This window comes from Anolis sagrei, chromosome 6 (assembly GCF_037176765.1).
Source record: "Anolis sagrei isolate rAnoSag1 chromosome 6, rAnoSag1.mat, whole genome shotgun sequence".
Taxonomy (NCBI): domain Eukaryota; kingdom Metazoa; phylum Chordata; class Lepidosauria; order Squamata; family Dactyloidae; genus Anolis; species Anolis sagrei.
The window spans coordinates 23963957-23979614 of NC_090026.1; the positions used below are offsets into that span (position 1 = coordinate 23963957).

General features: G+C 41.1%; 1 protein-coding gene across 1 annotated transcript; it reads right to left on the bottom strand.

Annotated features, from left to right (window-relative positions):
* Nucleotides 1-2706: 2706 nt before the first annotated feature.
* Nucleotides 2707-15370, bottom strand: LOC132778006 (serine protease 27-like). The gene is made up of 6 exons (XM_060780594.2): nt 15313-15370; nt 12122-12142; nt 9497-9656; nt 7281-7561; nt 5080-5249; nt 2707-2929 (listed from the first exon to the last, which is right to left on the bottom strand). Exons 1-6 carry the CDS (start codon nt 15368-15370, stop codon nt 2711-2713), a joined length of 909 nt encoding a protein of 302 aa, XP_060636577.2. The 3' UTR covers nt 2707-2710.
* Nucleotides 15371-15658: the final 288 nt, after the last annotated feature.

Genomic DNA, 15658 nt, shown 5'->3' on the forward strand with positions numbered 1-15658 from the left:
GCTGGCATTTTATTAAATGTCCTTTGACCAGTAGCTGGCCACTTGGAGTGCCTCTGGTGTTACTATAAGAAGGTCCTGCATTGTGCATGTGGCAGGGCTCAGGCTGCCACATGCACACACTCTTCTCCACACTCGCATATCATGGATTTCACTTTGTAGCCCCATTTCTTAAGGTTGGCTCTGCATCTCATGGTGCCAGAGCGTAGTCTGTTCAGCACCTTCCAAGTTGCCCAGTTTTTTGTGTGCCCAGGAGGGAGTCCCTCATGTGGTATCAGCCTGCCTATTTTAGACTCTCTGTAGATCTTAGAAAACTATTTCTTTATTTAAGTCATTGGAATGCTGGCTGATATCTGAACAGGGCATGGGCCGGGGAAGTCACTGCCTTGGTCCTTCCACTATTGGTTACTACTTCCTGGAGGATGTCAGGTGGTGCAATACTAGCTAAAGAGTGTAATGGTCAAATGAACTTTGGTCTCTAGAGTCTCCAATGCTTTCACCACTGTTTCATGTTGGCATAGAGATAGTTACTGCATGAATGCACTTCAAGTAGAGTCTTGCTTATCCAACATAAATGGGCTGGCAGAACGTTGGATAAGCGAAAATGTTGGATAATAAGGAGGGATTAAGGAAAAGGCTAGTAAATGTCAAAGTACATTATTATTTTACAAATTAAGAACCAAAACATCATGTTTTACAACAAATCGACAGAAAAAGCAGTTCAATACATGGTAACGTTATGTAGTAATTACTGTATTTATGAATTTAGCACCCAAACATCGCAATGTATTGAAACAGCTGTGGATCTGGATGGAAGGCAGACTGCGTTGGATAATACCAAAACGTTGGATGAGCGAAGGTTGGATAAGCGAGACTCTACTGTAATCTCAAAAAGTAATTTAATTAGCTGCTGTTGTTGTTGTTCATTCGTTCAGTCGTCTCCGACTCTTCGTGACCTCATGGACCAGCCCACGCCAGAGCTCCCTGTCGGCCGTTACCACCCCCAGCTCCCTCAAGGTCAGTCCAGTCACTTCAAGGATGCCATCCATCCATCTTGCCCTTGGTCGGCCCCTTTTCCTTTTGCCTTCCACTTTTCCCAGCATAATTGTCAATTAGCTGTACAGTAATTAAAAACACAGAAGTAATATAGGTATCTGTAATGAGTGACTTTTTGGGGAAAATGTGGAGAAGTTATATTTCTAAAATAACACCAAAGAGTGAGAATGAAACCACTTTATTGATATCACAAGTCAAATGTTCCTCTTGGTTTTTTTTTTTTATCTTCAAAGACATTTTGACATGAATTTTGTGCCATTCTCTTATCCCCTTCATCAAATAAGTAAGGCAATTAAAGAGTTGCATTACTTCCCATTTGTTTTGGAAAACAACAAAAATATCTAAAACAAATAATGAGAGGTCACAAAACAGTAATAAAAAAATAAATCTTGAACAATACAACAAGTAATCATTTTTAAAATCACCGTAAGGAATAACCAGAATTAATTACTTTACAAAACAAATTTGAGTGAATCTATCATAGGGATTTCTTGGTAAGATTTATCTAGAGCAGGCTTGCAATTTTCTACTTTTTCAAGATCACTAAATGGTTTCCATGGCTGAGCAGGGACTTCCCAGAGCCCAAGTCCAACACTGAAATTATTATACCATACGCATTCCAATTTTTGTGAAAAGAACAGAAAAAGGTACTTGCAAACAAGTCTCTGCCACAAAAGCTGAGTGAAGCTTTGAAAGTTTAGAATCAGCCTATACATTAGAGGCCATAGGCTTATTTGAAACAAAGTTGATGCATATTGGGATTTAAACCTCTGCGCATTGACATTTTGAGCTATTCTGGAGGGCTGCAGCATACATTGTTCAGATGGTCTTGAAAGGATGTGTTGCCACTTTTGAACAGAGCCACCACACTTCACACAACTGAGAACGCTTACCAGGACAGTTGTGGTAGAGTTATATAGTTAAGGCAATCAGTGAAGTCGTAAATATAATGTGATGACAAATAAACTAAAAGTATGATGAATACTACTGAGTTGCATGGATACATTTAACTGTGTGATGAAGATAGGGAAATCATCGGTTTCATTGAAAAATGGAGCACTGCTTAGCCAAACATTTCATTGCTCCAATGTGATAAAATGACTGGTCCTTTCCCTTTTGTTTATCTGTTTATCTCTTTTGCTGTGATTTGTAAATACCTAACCCTAAACTGCAAACCCAGGGATTCCACTGGAAGTTGCCCAAGTAGTTTCAGTAGAATCACAGTGATGTAACTGTAGTGTGAAAGGATCTTCAGGTATGCCTTCATTTTCTCAGCCAATCTTCTTCCTGCCACCTCCCCACTAGCATACTATTCTTGGATAGATTTCCTATAATAAAGCACACTTACGTTGTTTCTCATAAGCCAGTGTCTTTCCTCTTGAGCTGAATTACAACACACACACTCTGTGTCAGTCCTTTATCTTTGAGTGGTTGGTTGGAGTAAGGCATTGCAGTGAAACAACTAGCAAATCACTTTGGAACTGTTTAAACGCCATGGGTAATGTAAATTGACCTAAATTAATCAGAAAGAAGCACAGAAAAGGTTCCCAGGAACTCTTTCCTTTATTTTGCAGTGATTTTGTGCAATATTTAAGCGAGTTCAACACTTTACATAATTCATACATACATACAGACTGAAGACACAGAGTTGGGTATCTCACAAGAGGCCTACTGCAAGAGAGATCAAGAGAAATGTCATAGTAGGGGTGTTCGTTGGTCCATCATTCATTGTTGCTTTGATCCAATTAGCGTAATAAATCACCGACGTGTAGACACCAGTACGGTTGATCCTGGCACAGCCGTCTCCCCAACTCACAACCCCAGCCAGGTTCCAAATCTCATTGAGTTTGCAAACCAGGGGTCCGCCAGAGTCACCCTTGGAAAGAGATGGAAGTTAGCGTATCATTATAGGAAATGTTTTCAGAATCAATCTTAGGAGGCTGCATAAGGGATGGATGTGTGGGAATTTGAGATATACTGGTTAGGGCAGAACAAGAATAGCAAATGGAGAAGGTAAACACATGGAGTAAATGCTGCTGTTGGCAGCTGTATTTCTTCCTGAAGTTTTCATGTGGTTTAAAAAATATTTTTGCTATGAAAAAGGCATGCACACTCATGTATTCAGTACTAATATTGAGCAAAGACATGGAAAAGACCTGATAATTGGCCAATTGTCTAAAGTGTCATAGGTTATGAATGATTATTAGACATCACATACAACTTTTTCATCTCCCTCTTCCTGTCACTGTTGTTAAAAATGTTCAGACAGACTGAGGGAACCTTAACCATTGATATTTGTGCAAAGGTTCCACCCTGTTTTTTTTAATTTGTGTGGAAGAGTTCTGGAAGAGAACCTCTCACCTCTGCAGGAGTCTACTGTATATCATGCAGCTGTGGACAAGTCTACATAGGGACCACCAAACGCAGCATTTCCCAAACACGAATCAAGGAACATGAAAGGCACTGCAGACTACTTCAACCAGAGAAGTCAGCCATAGCAGAGCACCTGATGAACAAACCTGGACACAGCATATTATTTGAGAAAACAGAAATGCCGGACCACTCCAACAACCACCATGTCAGACTACACAGAGAAGCCACTAAATCCACAAGCATGTGGACAACTTCAACAAAAAGGAGGAAACCATGAAAATAAACAAAATCTGGCTACCAGTATTAGAATACTCTAAAATCAGGACACTAAATAAAGAGCAACACTCAGACACAGGGGAACTCCAGACAAGAAACAATCAAGAACAACTAATCACCTCTCAACAAACGATTCCCTCAGGCAGGAACAAGCCACACCTAAAAACTGTCATGCCATCAAATGCTAATCCAGGTAGTCAATTGAAACATTCACACCTAGCTCCAACAGACAAGAGTTCTTTCTCCCACCCTGGAGTTTCCGCAGATATATAAACCCAATTTTCCTAGTTTCCAACAGACCTCACAGCCTCTGAGGATACCTGCCATAGATGCAGGTGAAACGTCAGGAGATAATGCTTCTGGGATATGGCCATATAGCCTGGAAAACTCACAGCAACCCAGTTATTCTGGGTTGTTGTAGGTTTTTCGGGCTGTATGGCTTGTTCTAAAAGCATTCTCTCCTGACGTTTTGCCTGCATCGATGGCAGGCATCCTCAGAGGTTATGAGGTCAGACCTCTTTGTCTTTGTTTGATTCCTGTTTTAAGTGCCTTTGCTGTTATTTTGCCTTTGAAAGCAAGCCTCTAGTTTCATGGACTTCTTTGGACTATTTCTCTTTGGACTAATTGCTCCTTTTACTTCCTAATCAATTGGATTTACCTTTTACTGTGGATTACTTTTTATTACTTTGACTTTTATTACCTTCAATAAACTGCTTGCTATTTTCACTCAACTGTGTGGTGCTAAAAGTCAGAGGGGATCCTGCTCTGGAGTGCAACAGTAAGCTCCGTGGCTTAACTGGCATATGCCACTGATTTTAGCCTGTTGTCATGAAGTTGTTGGTCAACAATATCATCAGTCTACCTCAGGGATACGGCTAGATACTTCTCCAATCTCTCCCACTCTCCACTAGCCTCTGACTGGCTATCAGAAAGGGCAGTAGTACCACTGCAAGACCTCAGCTAAATAATACATTTGTCTCTTACTAATTAGGATATCTCAGAATCATGGAGTTGGAAGACTATGCAGTCCAACTAATATACCCTCAACTAATAAACTTTAGCATTGTCTTAGATAAGTGGTTCTCAACCTGTGGGTCCCCTGGTGTTTTGGCCTTCAACTCCCAGAAATCCTAACAGCTGGTAAACTGGCTGTGATATCTGGTAGTTGTAGACCAAAACACCTGGGGACCCACAGGTTGAGAACCACTGTCTTAGATTGTGCCAAAAAGGGATTAATTGCACATAGTATGTTATTTATAACAAATTACTTCTAAGTGCTGCGCCTGAACCATTCGTTCTGAGTAAAGTTAGGCCACAGTGTTTTTATGTACATGCTGATCAGTCGCTCTATGAAGAGACGGTTATAGGGCAACTTACAAAGCAGGAATCCTTTCCACCTTCTGGGTAACCAGCACAGATCATATCTTGCTTGATAGGATCTGTGCCCACGTCTTCTTCTGGGTTCATGTTAAAGAATTTATTGCATGGGTCTCTCTCTATGATGGGCACCTTTAGTTCTTGAAGAGTCTTTGGAGACCCCAAGCCATCTGTAAATGCAGGAAAATTGGATATTGGTGAAATGTGGGTACAGTACTCTTTGGGAACATTAATATAATAATAACAATTCCACTGGAAGTAAGAGCTCTCAATCAATCGCAGGAAATAGAATCAGTCTGTCTTCCATCATCAAGTTCTGAGAATTTGTCTCTTTTTTAGTGGGTTTTCAGAGATTTCTGCTTCTTCCCCATTTCATCTGGATTGCTTTTTCCTCACTACTGCATGTTATGAGGAAAAAACCAATTTATATAATGATGTCTGGTAGAGAAAATGGGAAGGAATGGAGAACTCTGTCTTCATTCCTTCTCCATAGAGAAAGGCAGCTGTTGACTGCTGGGTCAACAAGGTAGAAAGTTCATCAAGGTTATAGTCTGGATTTTAAAGTAATTAACCTATTTTGGGTTCAGCAACGATTTCCCAGAATAAATGTGGAACAGAACATTTCATAAAATGCTAGAATTTTATAGGTGGAAGAGATGACATGGACCATCTAGTTCAAACCTCTGCCATGCAGGGAAAGCACAATCAAAACATCCCTAACAGTTGGCCACCCAACCTCTGTTTAAAATTCTCCAATGAAGTAGCCTCCACCATACTTTAAGGCAAAGAGTTCCACTGTTGAACAGTTCTCACAGCCAATGTTCAGGTGGTATCTTCTTTCCTGTAATTTGAATGTATTGCTCTGAGTTCTAGTCCACATGGCAGCAAAACACAAGCTTGCTCCCTCTGCCTTATGACAACTTTTCAAATATTTATACATGTAGGTGTCTCCTTTCAAACTTCTCTTCTGTATGATAAATATGCCCAATTCTCTTAGCTGCTCCTCATAGAACATGGTCTCCAGAACTTTGATCATTTTAGTCATCCTCCTCTGGGCACATTCCAGCTTGTCAATATCTCTCTTAAATTATGGTGACCAGAATAGGACACCATATTCCAGGTGCGGTCTGACCAAAGCAAAATAGAGAGGAACCATTACTTCACTTGATCTAGACACTAATTAGATTTGTGGTTGAAAAGGCTGCAGCTTGCATTCCATGCCTTATGTAATAATACCCTATAATGGGGCTGAAAGCATACCACAAAAGTACACTGGAGGACACTGAGAAATATTCTGGGGAGGGAAAATACTGTATTTTCTGGCGCATAAGACGACTGGGCGTATAAGACGACCCCCAACTTTTCCAGTTAAAATATAGAGTTGGCATATAAGACTACCCCTCTTCCAATGCACACCAAATAAAAATTAAAAAATCATTGGATTTGATTTCAATCTGATAATTTTCCTATTACCATACCTCCTTCTCTGCCTCTCAGATCTCGCACATGTGCACCTGCACCGCTTCACTGCAGTCCTCAGGAGTGAGATCTGAGAGGCAGAGAAGGAGGTATGGTAATGGGATACAAGGGCAGTCCAGAAGCGTGAAAGAGGTGTGTTTTTCTGGGCACAGCGCTGCTCTATCTCTTTTTGCCATACCTCAGGCATCCCGGATATCTGCAGCTTGCTCCGCCCTTCACTTACACCTTCCCAGTAAGGCACCCCCTCACCTCGTCACTGGGACCGCGTTAAGTCACTTCGTTCCATGAATCCTGATGACTGGCTTTTCTTCTACCGTACTTGTATAGCGCCGCCCTTACTGCTTTCATATATTCACCCCATACGGCGGTGATGTATCTGTGGCCGTTTTGAGCTCCCCCCACCATATGCAGCGACCACAGATTCTCCAGTCTGGCTAGGAAGTTTCAACACCTGCCCTATAAGACAACACCCAACTTTCGAGAAAATTTTCCTGGGTTAAAAAGTAGTCTTATATGCCAGAAAATACAGTACTTTTTGGAGTGTAGGTAAGCAAAACTGTGGATATCAAGTCTGCAGAAAAGGGGGTCCTGTATTATAAAAGGTTTTATATACAAAGGATCATACCTAACAATTCTTCCATTAGTAAATAATACCATATATAATTCAGCTGTGCAGGGTTTAACTGAAAGGAGCATAACATTCCCCCCTCTCTTTTTCTCACCATTTTCATTAATTTGTCCCCAACCAGTGACCCAGCAATCTGAATCTCTAGTAATCTGGGTAGAGGCATCTGGCAAACAGACAGGAAGAATGTAGTCTGTGAAATTCACTGGAGAGGCCAGCTTCACTAAAGCGATGTCCCCCGTAGAGCCCTTGTAGTCATCGCCATCGCCGTTGTAGCCCGGGTAGGGGATAACCTCTTGTATCTGAGAGATCTTCAAGTTGGGTGAGGGGTTCGAGAGCTGATATGCACCCAGCAGCAAATCTTTTTCTCCTGTATTTCTGGAAAAGTCACAATGAGAGCAAATTGAATGAGAAAACAAAGTGTCTTTCCCTCCATCATTTCTGGATGATCGATTCCGAAGTAAGTGATAATTCCTGGGATTATTATACCCTAAATGTATCCCTCCTCCACCTGTCAGGCAACTTGCCTGAATAAAAAGAAAGACTTGAGGGGATCACATAACTTGTTTCGATGGAAAGGTAGGTGGGATTCTCCGAAGCCACCTCTCCACAAAAGTCAACATTCTGAAGTGCAACACTGCCTGAGCTCTGCAAGTACAGCATTTCCTGAATAAAGCAGAGAGTGTGTGAGGACCGGGACATCCGTAGGGATACCAAGGCGCTTGTTTATAAAACCATTGTCCTCCCAACCCTGTTATATGCCTGCGAAACGTGGATTATCTACAGACATCACATGCAACTCCTGGAATAACTCCATCAGCGTTGCCTCCGAAAAATTCTGCAAATCTCTTGAGAAAACAGGCAGACAAATGTCAGCATGCTGGAAGAAGCAAAGATCACCAGCACTGAAGTGATGGTCCTCTGCCGTAAATTCTGCTGGACTAGCCACATTGTCTGAATGTCCAATCACCATCTCCCAAAGCAGTTTCTCTACTCCAAAATGAAGAATGGAAAACAGAATGTTGGAGGACAGGAAAAGAGATTTAAAGATAGGCTCAAAGCCAACCTTAAAAACTGTGGCATAGTCACTGAGAACTGGGAAGCCCTGACCCTTGAGCGCTCTAGCTGGAGGTCAGCTGTGACCAGCAGTGCTGTAGAATTTGAAGAGGCACAAATGGAGGGCGAAAGAGAGAAACGTGCCAAGAGGAAGGCGTGTCAAGTCAACCCTGATCGGGGCCGCCTTCCACTTGAAAACCGATGCCCTCATTGTGGACACCTGCCCCGGCTGAAGCACATTATAGACTCTAGAATGGGGCTGCTGAAAAGTACCTCAAGGCCATGGCTAGGCAGCAAGGGTCCAATTAGTCCTCTGGGAGGGGTAATGGATTATAGTACTTCTGATCCTAACTGTCACGGTTCCCCTTTCCCACCCTGAACGCCTCTGGTGTGCTGATGCGCATCTCTCCCTCAAATGGGAATTTTTTTTCTCCCAAATGGAAAAGAAAGATTTGCAGTCAAGTTCCATGTTCAATATCATCACCCACTTAGTTGAAACCAGTTTCAGTCTTGTCAATCTAATCAGCACCTTAGCAAAACCAGTTCCCCCCCATACTGGTTCCAAGTTGCATCATAATGTCAGTTTAGATGTGCCCTTAGTGCTCTACCATACTACATTGTTATAGTGCTATATCACATGGCAATATACTAGCATTAACTTTTATAATAATAATTAATAATAATAATAATAATAATTTATATCCTGCTTTTCTCCTTAAATGGGACCCAAAGTGGCTTACAACATTATATAAAAGACCATACAAAACAAAATACATATGTAAAACAATAATCTATAAAAACAAATTTACAATAAGAAATAAATAAACATATTTAAAAACATTTGTCAATTATTGCAGGCAACGCAACAAGAGAGATGGTAAACCTTAGCACAACTCAATAAAAGTTAGCCTTGACATTACAGCTAAGTGTCTCCATCAAAAGCTTGCGTGAACAGGAAGGTCTTTAGCTGCTTTTAAAAAAAATGTCAGGGAAGGGGCTTTTAACTTCCTTGGGGAGGGAGTTCCAAAGAGTTGGAGCGACCACAGAGAAGGCCCTGTCTCTCGTTACTGCCAACCACATTTGCGATGGAGGCGGTAACGAGAGGACGGCCTTGCTAAAAGATCTTAAAGTTTGGGCAGGTTGGTATGAGGAGATGAGGTCAGATAGGTAAGTAAGACGTGAACTTTTCCATGACAATGGTGTTTCCCACCATAGGCTGTGGGAGAGCTGCTTCTGCAACTTATCTGAGATACTCACTGAAAGCAGTGAGCAGCCGAGAGCACCCACTCACTGGCGATGAGGGAGCCTCCACACACATGCATGCCGTTTTCGTAGATGCTGACCTGCCACGGCCATTCACCATCATTAGCTGGTTCCCCTCCAACAATTCGCGGAGAGATCACTGGCAGCCCACAGTCTGTGGGGGGCAATAAGGACAGGTTGTGTGAGAAGGTAAGACAACATTTCTCAATATGAATTGGCTTGTGAATATTTATGGTAGAATTGCAAAGCAACAAGTAAGTGAGCATTTCTCTGGCAAGTCAATTATTACTATTACTACAGCAGAGTCTCGCTTATCCAATATAAATGGGCCGGCAGAACATTGGATAAGTGAAATGTTGGATAATAAGGAGGGATAAAGGAAAACGTCAAATTATGTTCTGATTTTACAAATTAACCACCAAAACATGTTTTTACAACAAATCAACAGAAAAAGCAGTTCAATGCACAGCAACATTATGTATCATAATTACTGTATTTACGAATTTAGCACCAATACAGACAAGGGTTCTTTCTTTCTCCCACTCTTGACATTATTCCGGGTGGGAGGCAGACTGCAGCGGATACTACAGAATGTTGGATGAGTGAAGGTTGGATAAGAGATACTCTACTGTATTTGATTCATAACAAGATTAGTACACAGTAAACAAGATCACAACGCTAGCTGTTGTATTGGATCACACATTGGACACTTTCCAAGGGTCTAGGACTGTGTGATGTATCAGCGAATAATGCATGCAGATCTGAGTAGGGTGGCTTTTTGCAGCTGACAGATGGTAATTTTGTCAGCGCTAGTTGTTTTTAAGTACTGGCCAAGGTATTTAAGCACTGCACCCAGTGTGCTGGTCACCACTAGGACCACCTTTACTGGCTTGTGCCAGAGTCTTTGAAGTTCTATCTTTAAATCCTCGTATCATGTCAGCTTTTCCAGTTGCTTCTTGTCAATTCTGCTGTTGCCTTGTGAGATCAAGAGTATTGTGCTTCAAAACTCTGTCAATCTGAATTTGGAAGTCCCAGAGTAGTTTGACACTTTCATTTTCTGTAGCTTTTTCAGGTTTGCGATTCTACCAGTTCTTTGTCACAGGCAGATGGTATTTGTGAAACAAGTTCCAATGGATCATCTGAGCAATGGTATTATGCCTTTGCTTGTAGTCCGTCTGCACTATCTTCTTGCAGCAGATGAGTATATGATATATCATTTCATCTGTTTCCTTGCAGAGTCTACACTTAGAATCTGTAGTCAACTTTTCAATTTCAGTTATTATTATTACCATTATTATTATTATGTTTATTATATTTATACCTTTTTTTTTCTTACCAGAAGGAGACTCAATTGTCAATGTTAGGAATGCTTGAAGAATCTCCCCTTTCTGCATTCTAACACAAAGCAATCTCATATGCAATGTATTGCCGAAGCCTTTTGCAGTTGCCATAATGTGCACATCACATCAACGGGGTTTAACTTTTGAGGATATGATTATTCATGATTATTCATGGATTTCATTAATATGTTCCCTTTATGAATATCTAGATCCTTCAGTCAACTTCACAAAATCATACCGGAGAATCCTAGCAAGGTTAAAAGTGATTTTATTTACCCTTTTCCCCATTTCTTCAGGGAGTTGGAATCCTAACCCCCATAAAGGAGAATTACTATATCCTTAGCATTTTGACCTCCGAGGATATAATACATTCTACAGGGAATTTCTACTTGCAAATGCATGCCTTAAGCTAAAGTGGATTTATTATTGCTGTTCAAAATAAGCTTAAATGTCTATATTTTATTAGAAAGTTCACATCTACATTTCTTGTTGTAGATTACTGTTGCATCCAATTTGGCAGACACATCCCCATCAATGATCTGTCACTCCACTTTTCCAGGTGCTTTTAAAATGTCCCAGTTTTTTTCCCCCGTTCCCTCTTGGTCCTCAGCTTAGTCCAATAGCTGCAAATGGTTTAAAGTGCAGGAATAGTTTGCACTCAATTCAGTATTGGAGAATAGAGTTTTGTCTTTCCCTGTAGACTCAGGCAAAACCAGGTGTGTGAGAAATGATGTTATGGGAGAGACTGGGGCCTTTTAAAATGATCCCTGTTGGTACAATCCTTTGTGAGAGCAACGTTGTTTTCAGGTGAACAGCTCTCAGTTTTTAGTCCTATGTTCTTGGAATTCCTGTATTCAAGTTTTTAAGTTTGTTCTTGTTTTAATTCATGTGTGGCATGGGTTAAGATTCATGCTATCTTGTTTAGGGATATATTTGTGGATTGATTCTGGAGATTGTATTTGAAAGGATTGTGGACTCTCAGCTAGCTTGGAAATAATCTTTTGAACTTTGATTCTCTTTTTGAATTTGTTTATTTTTATATATATATGCTCGTCTTTAAATAAACTTTTACTTACTGGAGTACCTGAACAGAGTGTGGTTCGTGGTGAAAAGGTGTTTCAGGGCTCTAGGGCAACAATGACACCATGGGTCCAAAGTTGGACTGGATGTTATATCAGTAACTGCTTTCCTCTATACCAGGCATTTTCACTTTTAAAAATCTGCCTCACTTTCACTTGTGAAAATCTTATGCATAATGAATCTCGATATTATCACTCACCTGCTTCGGAGCTAACAGCACCTAAGTAAAAGAAAAGAAAGTATTTCACACAAGAGACACTGAAGAAGAAGAATGCAAAACTAGGTAGGAGCAAAATGGGCCCAGAGCATAAAGTTCTTTACTTTTCAGGACCACCAATTTTCTTGTGATCAAACTTGATTCTTTGCATTTTGATATAAGCCCCCCATCTGAACATCCGAATAGGGTTTAGATCCAACCCAAAGTCTTTTACTTTTAGAAATGAACAGTCTATATGTACATGTGAGGGAGGCATGTAAATATGCAGACTGAATGGTTCCGTTTTACAATTAAACGTGTTTTCCTTCCTTGTAAGGCAACAGGCATTCTGTATGCAGGTGTAGTTGGAAAAAAAAGGAAACATTTTCTCGCACATTCTGATATATTCTGAGATGATCTAATACAGAGGTGAGTAGAAGGTGTGGCAGGATGTAATGGTAGACGCCTGGTTGCTTTGCTGTAGATTGGCGATGGTTCCTGGTTGTTAAATGTTTAACAAATTTACTTTCCCTGTCTAAATTGGTCTCTTAAAATGAAGAGAACTTGGCATAGCCAGAAGCTGACATCTGAGGGAGAAAATGTATTCCTAGGTCTGGGATCTATGCTGAGTATGCGTATTGTATTCCGGTTGGTGGATTTTTTTAAAAAAAGAAGATAGACTACATAATTATAGCAATTTAGTGTTGCTTTAGTTACAATGGCATATGGGATCCTGGGATTTACTGTTTTATGGGCTACTTCACTGCCAGAGAGTTTTATGCCATGGAATGGTTTGTGCATTGGAGTATGATTGAAATTTGATTTCCTGCTCAGTTATGGAGTCACATTCTCTCAGCCCACAGAAAACCCTGTGGCAGAATCATAAAATCATAGATATAGGGTCATTTAAAGGGTCACCATAACTGAGAAAGGACTTGAAGGAACTGTAAGCCACCTTGAGTCCCCCCGTGAAAAAGGTGAGGTATAAATGAAGTAAGTAAGTAAGTAAGTAAGTAAATAAATTGAAGGTCCACAATAATAACTCATTCTTGAGAAAACTTGAAAATTCTGAGAACTTCACTAAATTTTACTTTCCAGAATTTTATGGAATCATGATAAAGAAAGTGGTACCAAACTGGTATACTGGTAATTCTAAATTCTGGATACACCCATGGGACTTCTTAGTCCTGACCTATATTTACAACTTTGTTCAGGCAAAGATGGTGTAAGTGTGGTCCATGACTGGGGAGAAGAATGCTGGCGAAGCCCACCCTGCCATTCTTATTTCTGCCATTGTTATTAGAGTAAGCTAGGGTCGTCTAAAGGCTCACCATAACTCAGAAAGGACTTGAAGGTCCACAACAATAACTTAATTCTTGAGATAACTTGAAAATTCTGAGAACTTCGCCAAATTTTACTTTCCAGAATTCCATGGGATAGAGTCATGATAATTTAAGTGGTACCAAACTAGTATATTGTAATTAGAGATTCTGGATACAACCATGGGACTTCCCAGACCTGACCTATAGCTACAACTTTGTTCAGGCAAAGTCCATGACTGGGGAGAAAAATACTAGAGGAGCCTTCTTTGTCGTTGTTATTTATGCCATTGCTATTAGAGTAAGCTAGGGTATCTTAATTACATAGAGGAAAGGTAAAATAGATTACTGCCATGCTCTCTACATGGGGCTGCCTTTGAAAGACCTCTTGGAAGCTTTAATTAGTCCAACGGTCGGCAGCCAGGCTACTCACTGGAGTGCTGTACAGAGAGCGTACAACTCACTGGAGTGCCATACAGAGAGCGTAAACGGTTCTGGCCCAGATTACCTGTCTGAACATATCTCCTGTTACGAACCATCACGAAGCTTAAGATTGTCAGGAGAGGCCCTGCTCTTGATCCCACCACTTTCACAAACGTGGTTTTGAACTGGATATGGGGACGAGAGACAGGGCCTTCTCGGTAGAACTCCCCTGTCTGTGGAACTCTCTCCCTAAGGACATCAGGTTGGCCACCTCCCTCCTGTCCTTTAGATGATAATTGAAGACTTGGCTCAGGGACTAGTTGTTCGATTAGTGGACAGCGGCAATTGGAAAGAAAATCTAAGACATTCAATTTACCCAACTGGATTTGGTTTTAATTGGCATGTTTAATTTATCATGTAATGAATAGTATTAAATGTTTTAATGGTTTTAATGTTTTAAATGTAATTTTTGTCTGTTTATATGTTAATAGCATCGTATGATGATCATGTGAGGCCGCCCTGAGTCCCTCTTCGGGGGGAGAAGGGCAGGGTAGAAATGCATGAAATAAATAAATAGAATACAGTGTTCCCTCACTACTTCGCAGTTCGCTTACCGTGGACTTGCTGTTTCACGTGTGTGTGTGTCTGTCTATATATATATATATATAATTTAAGTACCGAGGGAACACCGTAGCGAGGAGGAAAGAAGAGCCGCCCCCTTGCCCTCTTTACCCAAGCGGCTCTTCTTCCCTCCTCGCCCTCTTTACCTTCCTCTTCCTCCTCCTCATTGCTGCCTGGGCCTCTTGCCACCACTTGAGAAGGTGGCAGAGGCGGTACGTGGCCCAAGCCACAGCAAGACGCCCAGGTGGCAAGGAGGAGGAGAAAGGAAGAGGAAGGTAAAGAGGGCAAGGAGGGAAGGGGAGAAAGTGTCCCTACTTCGTGGAATTTCACTTATTGCAGGTGGTCCTGGAATGTAACTCTTGTGATAAGTGAAGGACCACTGTATACATTAAATGAAAAAATAACAGTGGAAACAAAAGTGCATTTCCCGGGCTGTTCTTTACTTTTGGTTTCTCACAATCAAAGTACTTGTTATAAATAAAATAGTTATGGGTTATCAATGAAAAAAATATCCCACATCCATTTGTCTATAAAACAGAGGTACTGCCATAGATGATGTCTAGGTTTCCAATTGGTCAACAAGGAAGAATAAGATAAGGAATGTTTCATGATCGGGCCTGATGCTGGCCATGCAGAGTGGCAGATTTTGGGATGCTGGCTCTCCAAAGGTTCTAAGATTCCATATCATGACTTTCCCCATTTAATTTTGGACTTCTTATTGAAAGACCCTCTTTTTCCTCCCTTCTGTATCCCATGGAAGATATGGGAAACATTAAAGGGCTATCATCAGATTCCCTCCCCAGCCTCCCCGGTCTTCCACACCACAGTTACCTTGCAGCATTGTGAGCTGAAGCAGCCACACCACCAGACAAGAGGGTACAGTTTTCATGATCCTGTCCTGAAGTGTCCTCAAAGGGTTTTTGCTTCAAGCGGTAAAGCCGTTTCATTTGAGCCTTGGTATTTGTGCTATAAAAATGTCATAGCAAAGGTAAAAGGGTAGGGCTTGTTGCATTTCCTCCTTCCGGACTCTGAGGACCATACCTTGATGAATCTAAGCACTTGCAAAATCCCATATTCTAGCTGTCTCCCATCACCTGAGATATCCTAGCTCACTGTGTTCCACTATCAGACCTAATCCTAATTTCTGGCAGGGTTTCCTTCTCCTTAAGACTGCAGC

Coding starts and splice junctions, on each gene's coding strand:
- LOC132778006 (XM_060780594.2), bottom strand. CDS start 15,370: ATGAAAACTGTACCCTCTTGTCTGGTGGTGTGGCTGCTTCAGCTCACA. Junction 9,657..12,121: donor TGCTGTTAGCTCCGAAGCAG/GTGAGTGATAAT, acceptor TGCCCCCCACAG/ACTGTGGGCTGCCAGTGATC. Junction 5,250..7,280: donor GGGACAAATTAATGAAAATG/GTGAGAAAAAGA, acceptor CTGCATTTACAG/ATGGCTTGGGGTCTCCAAAG.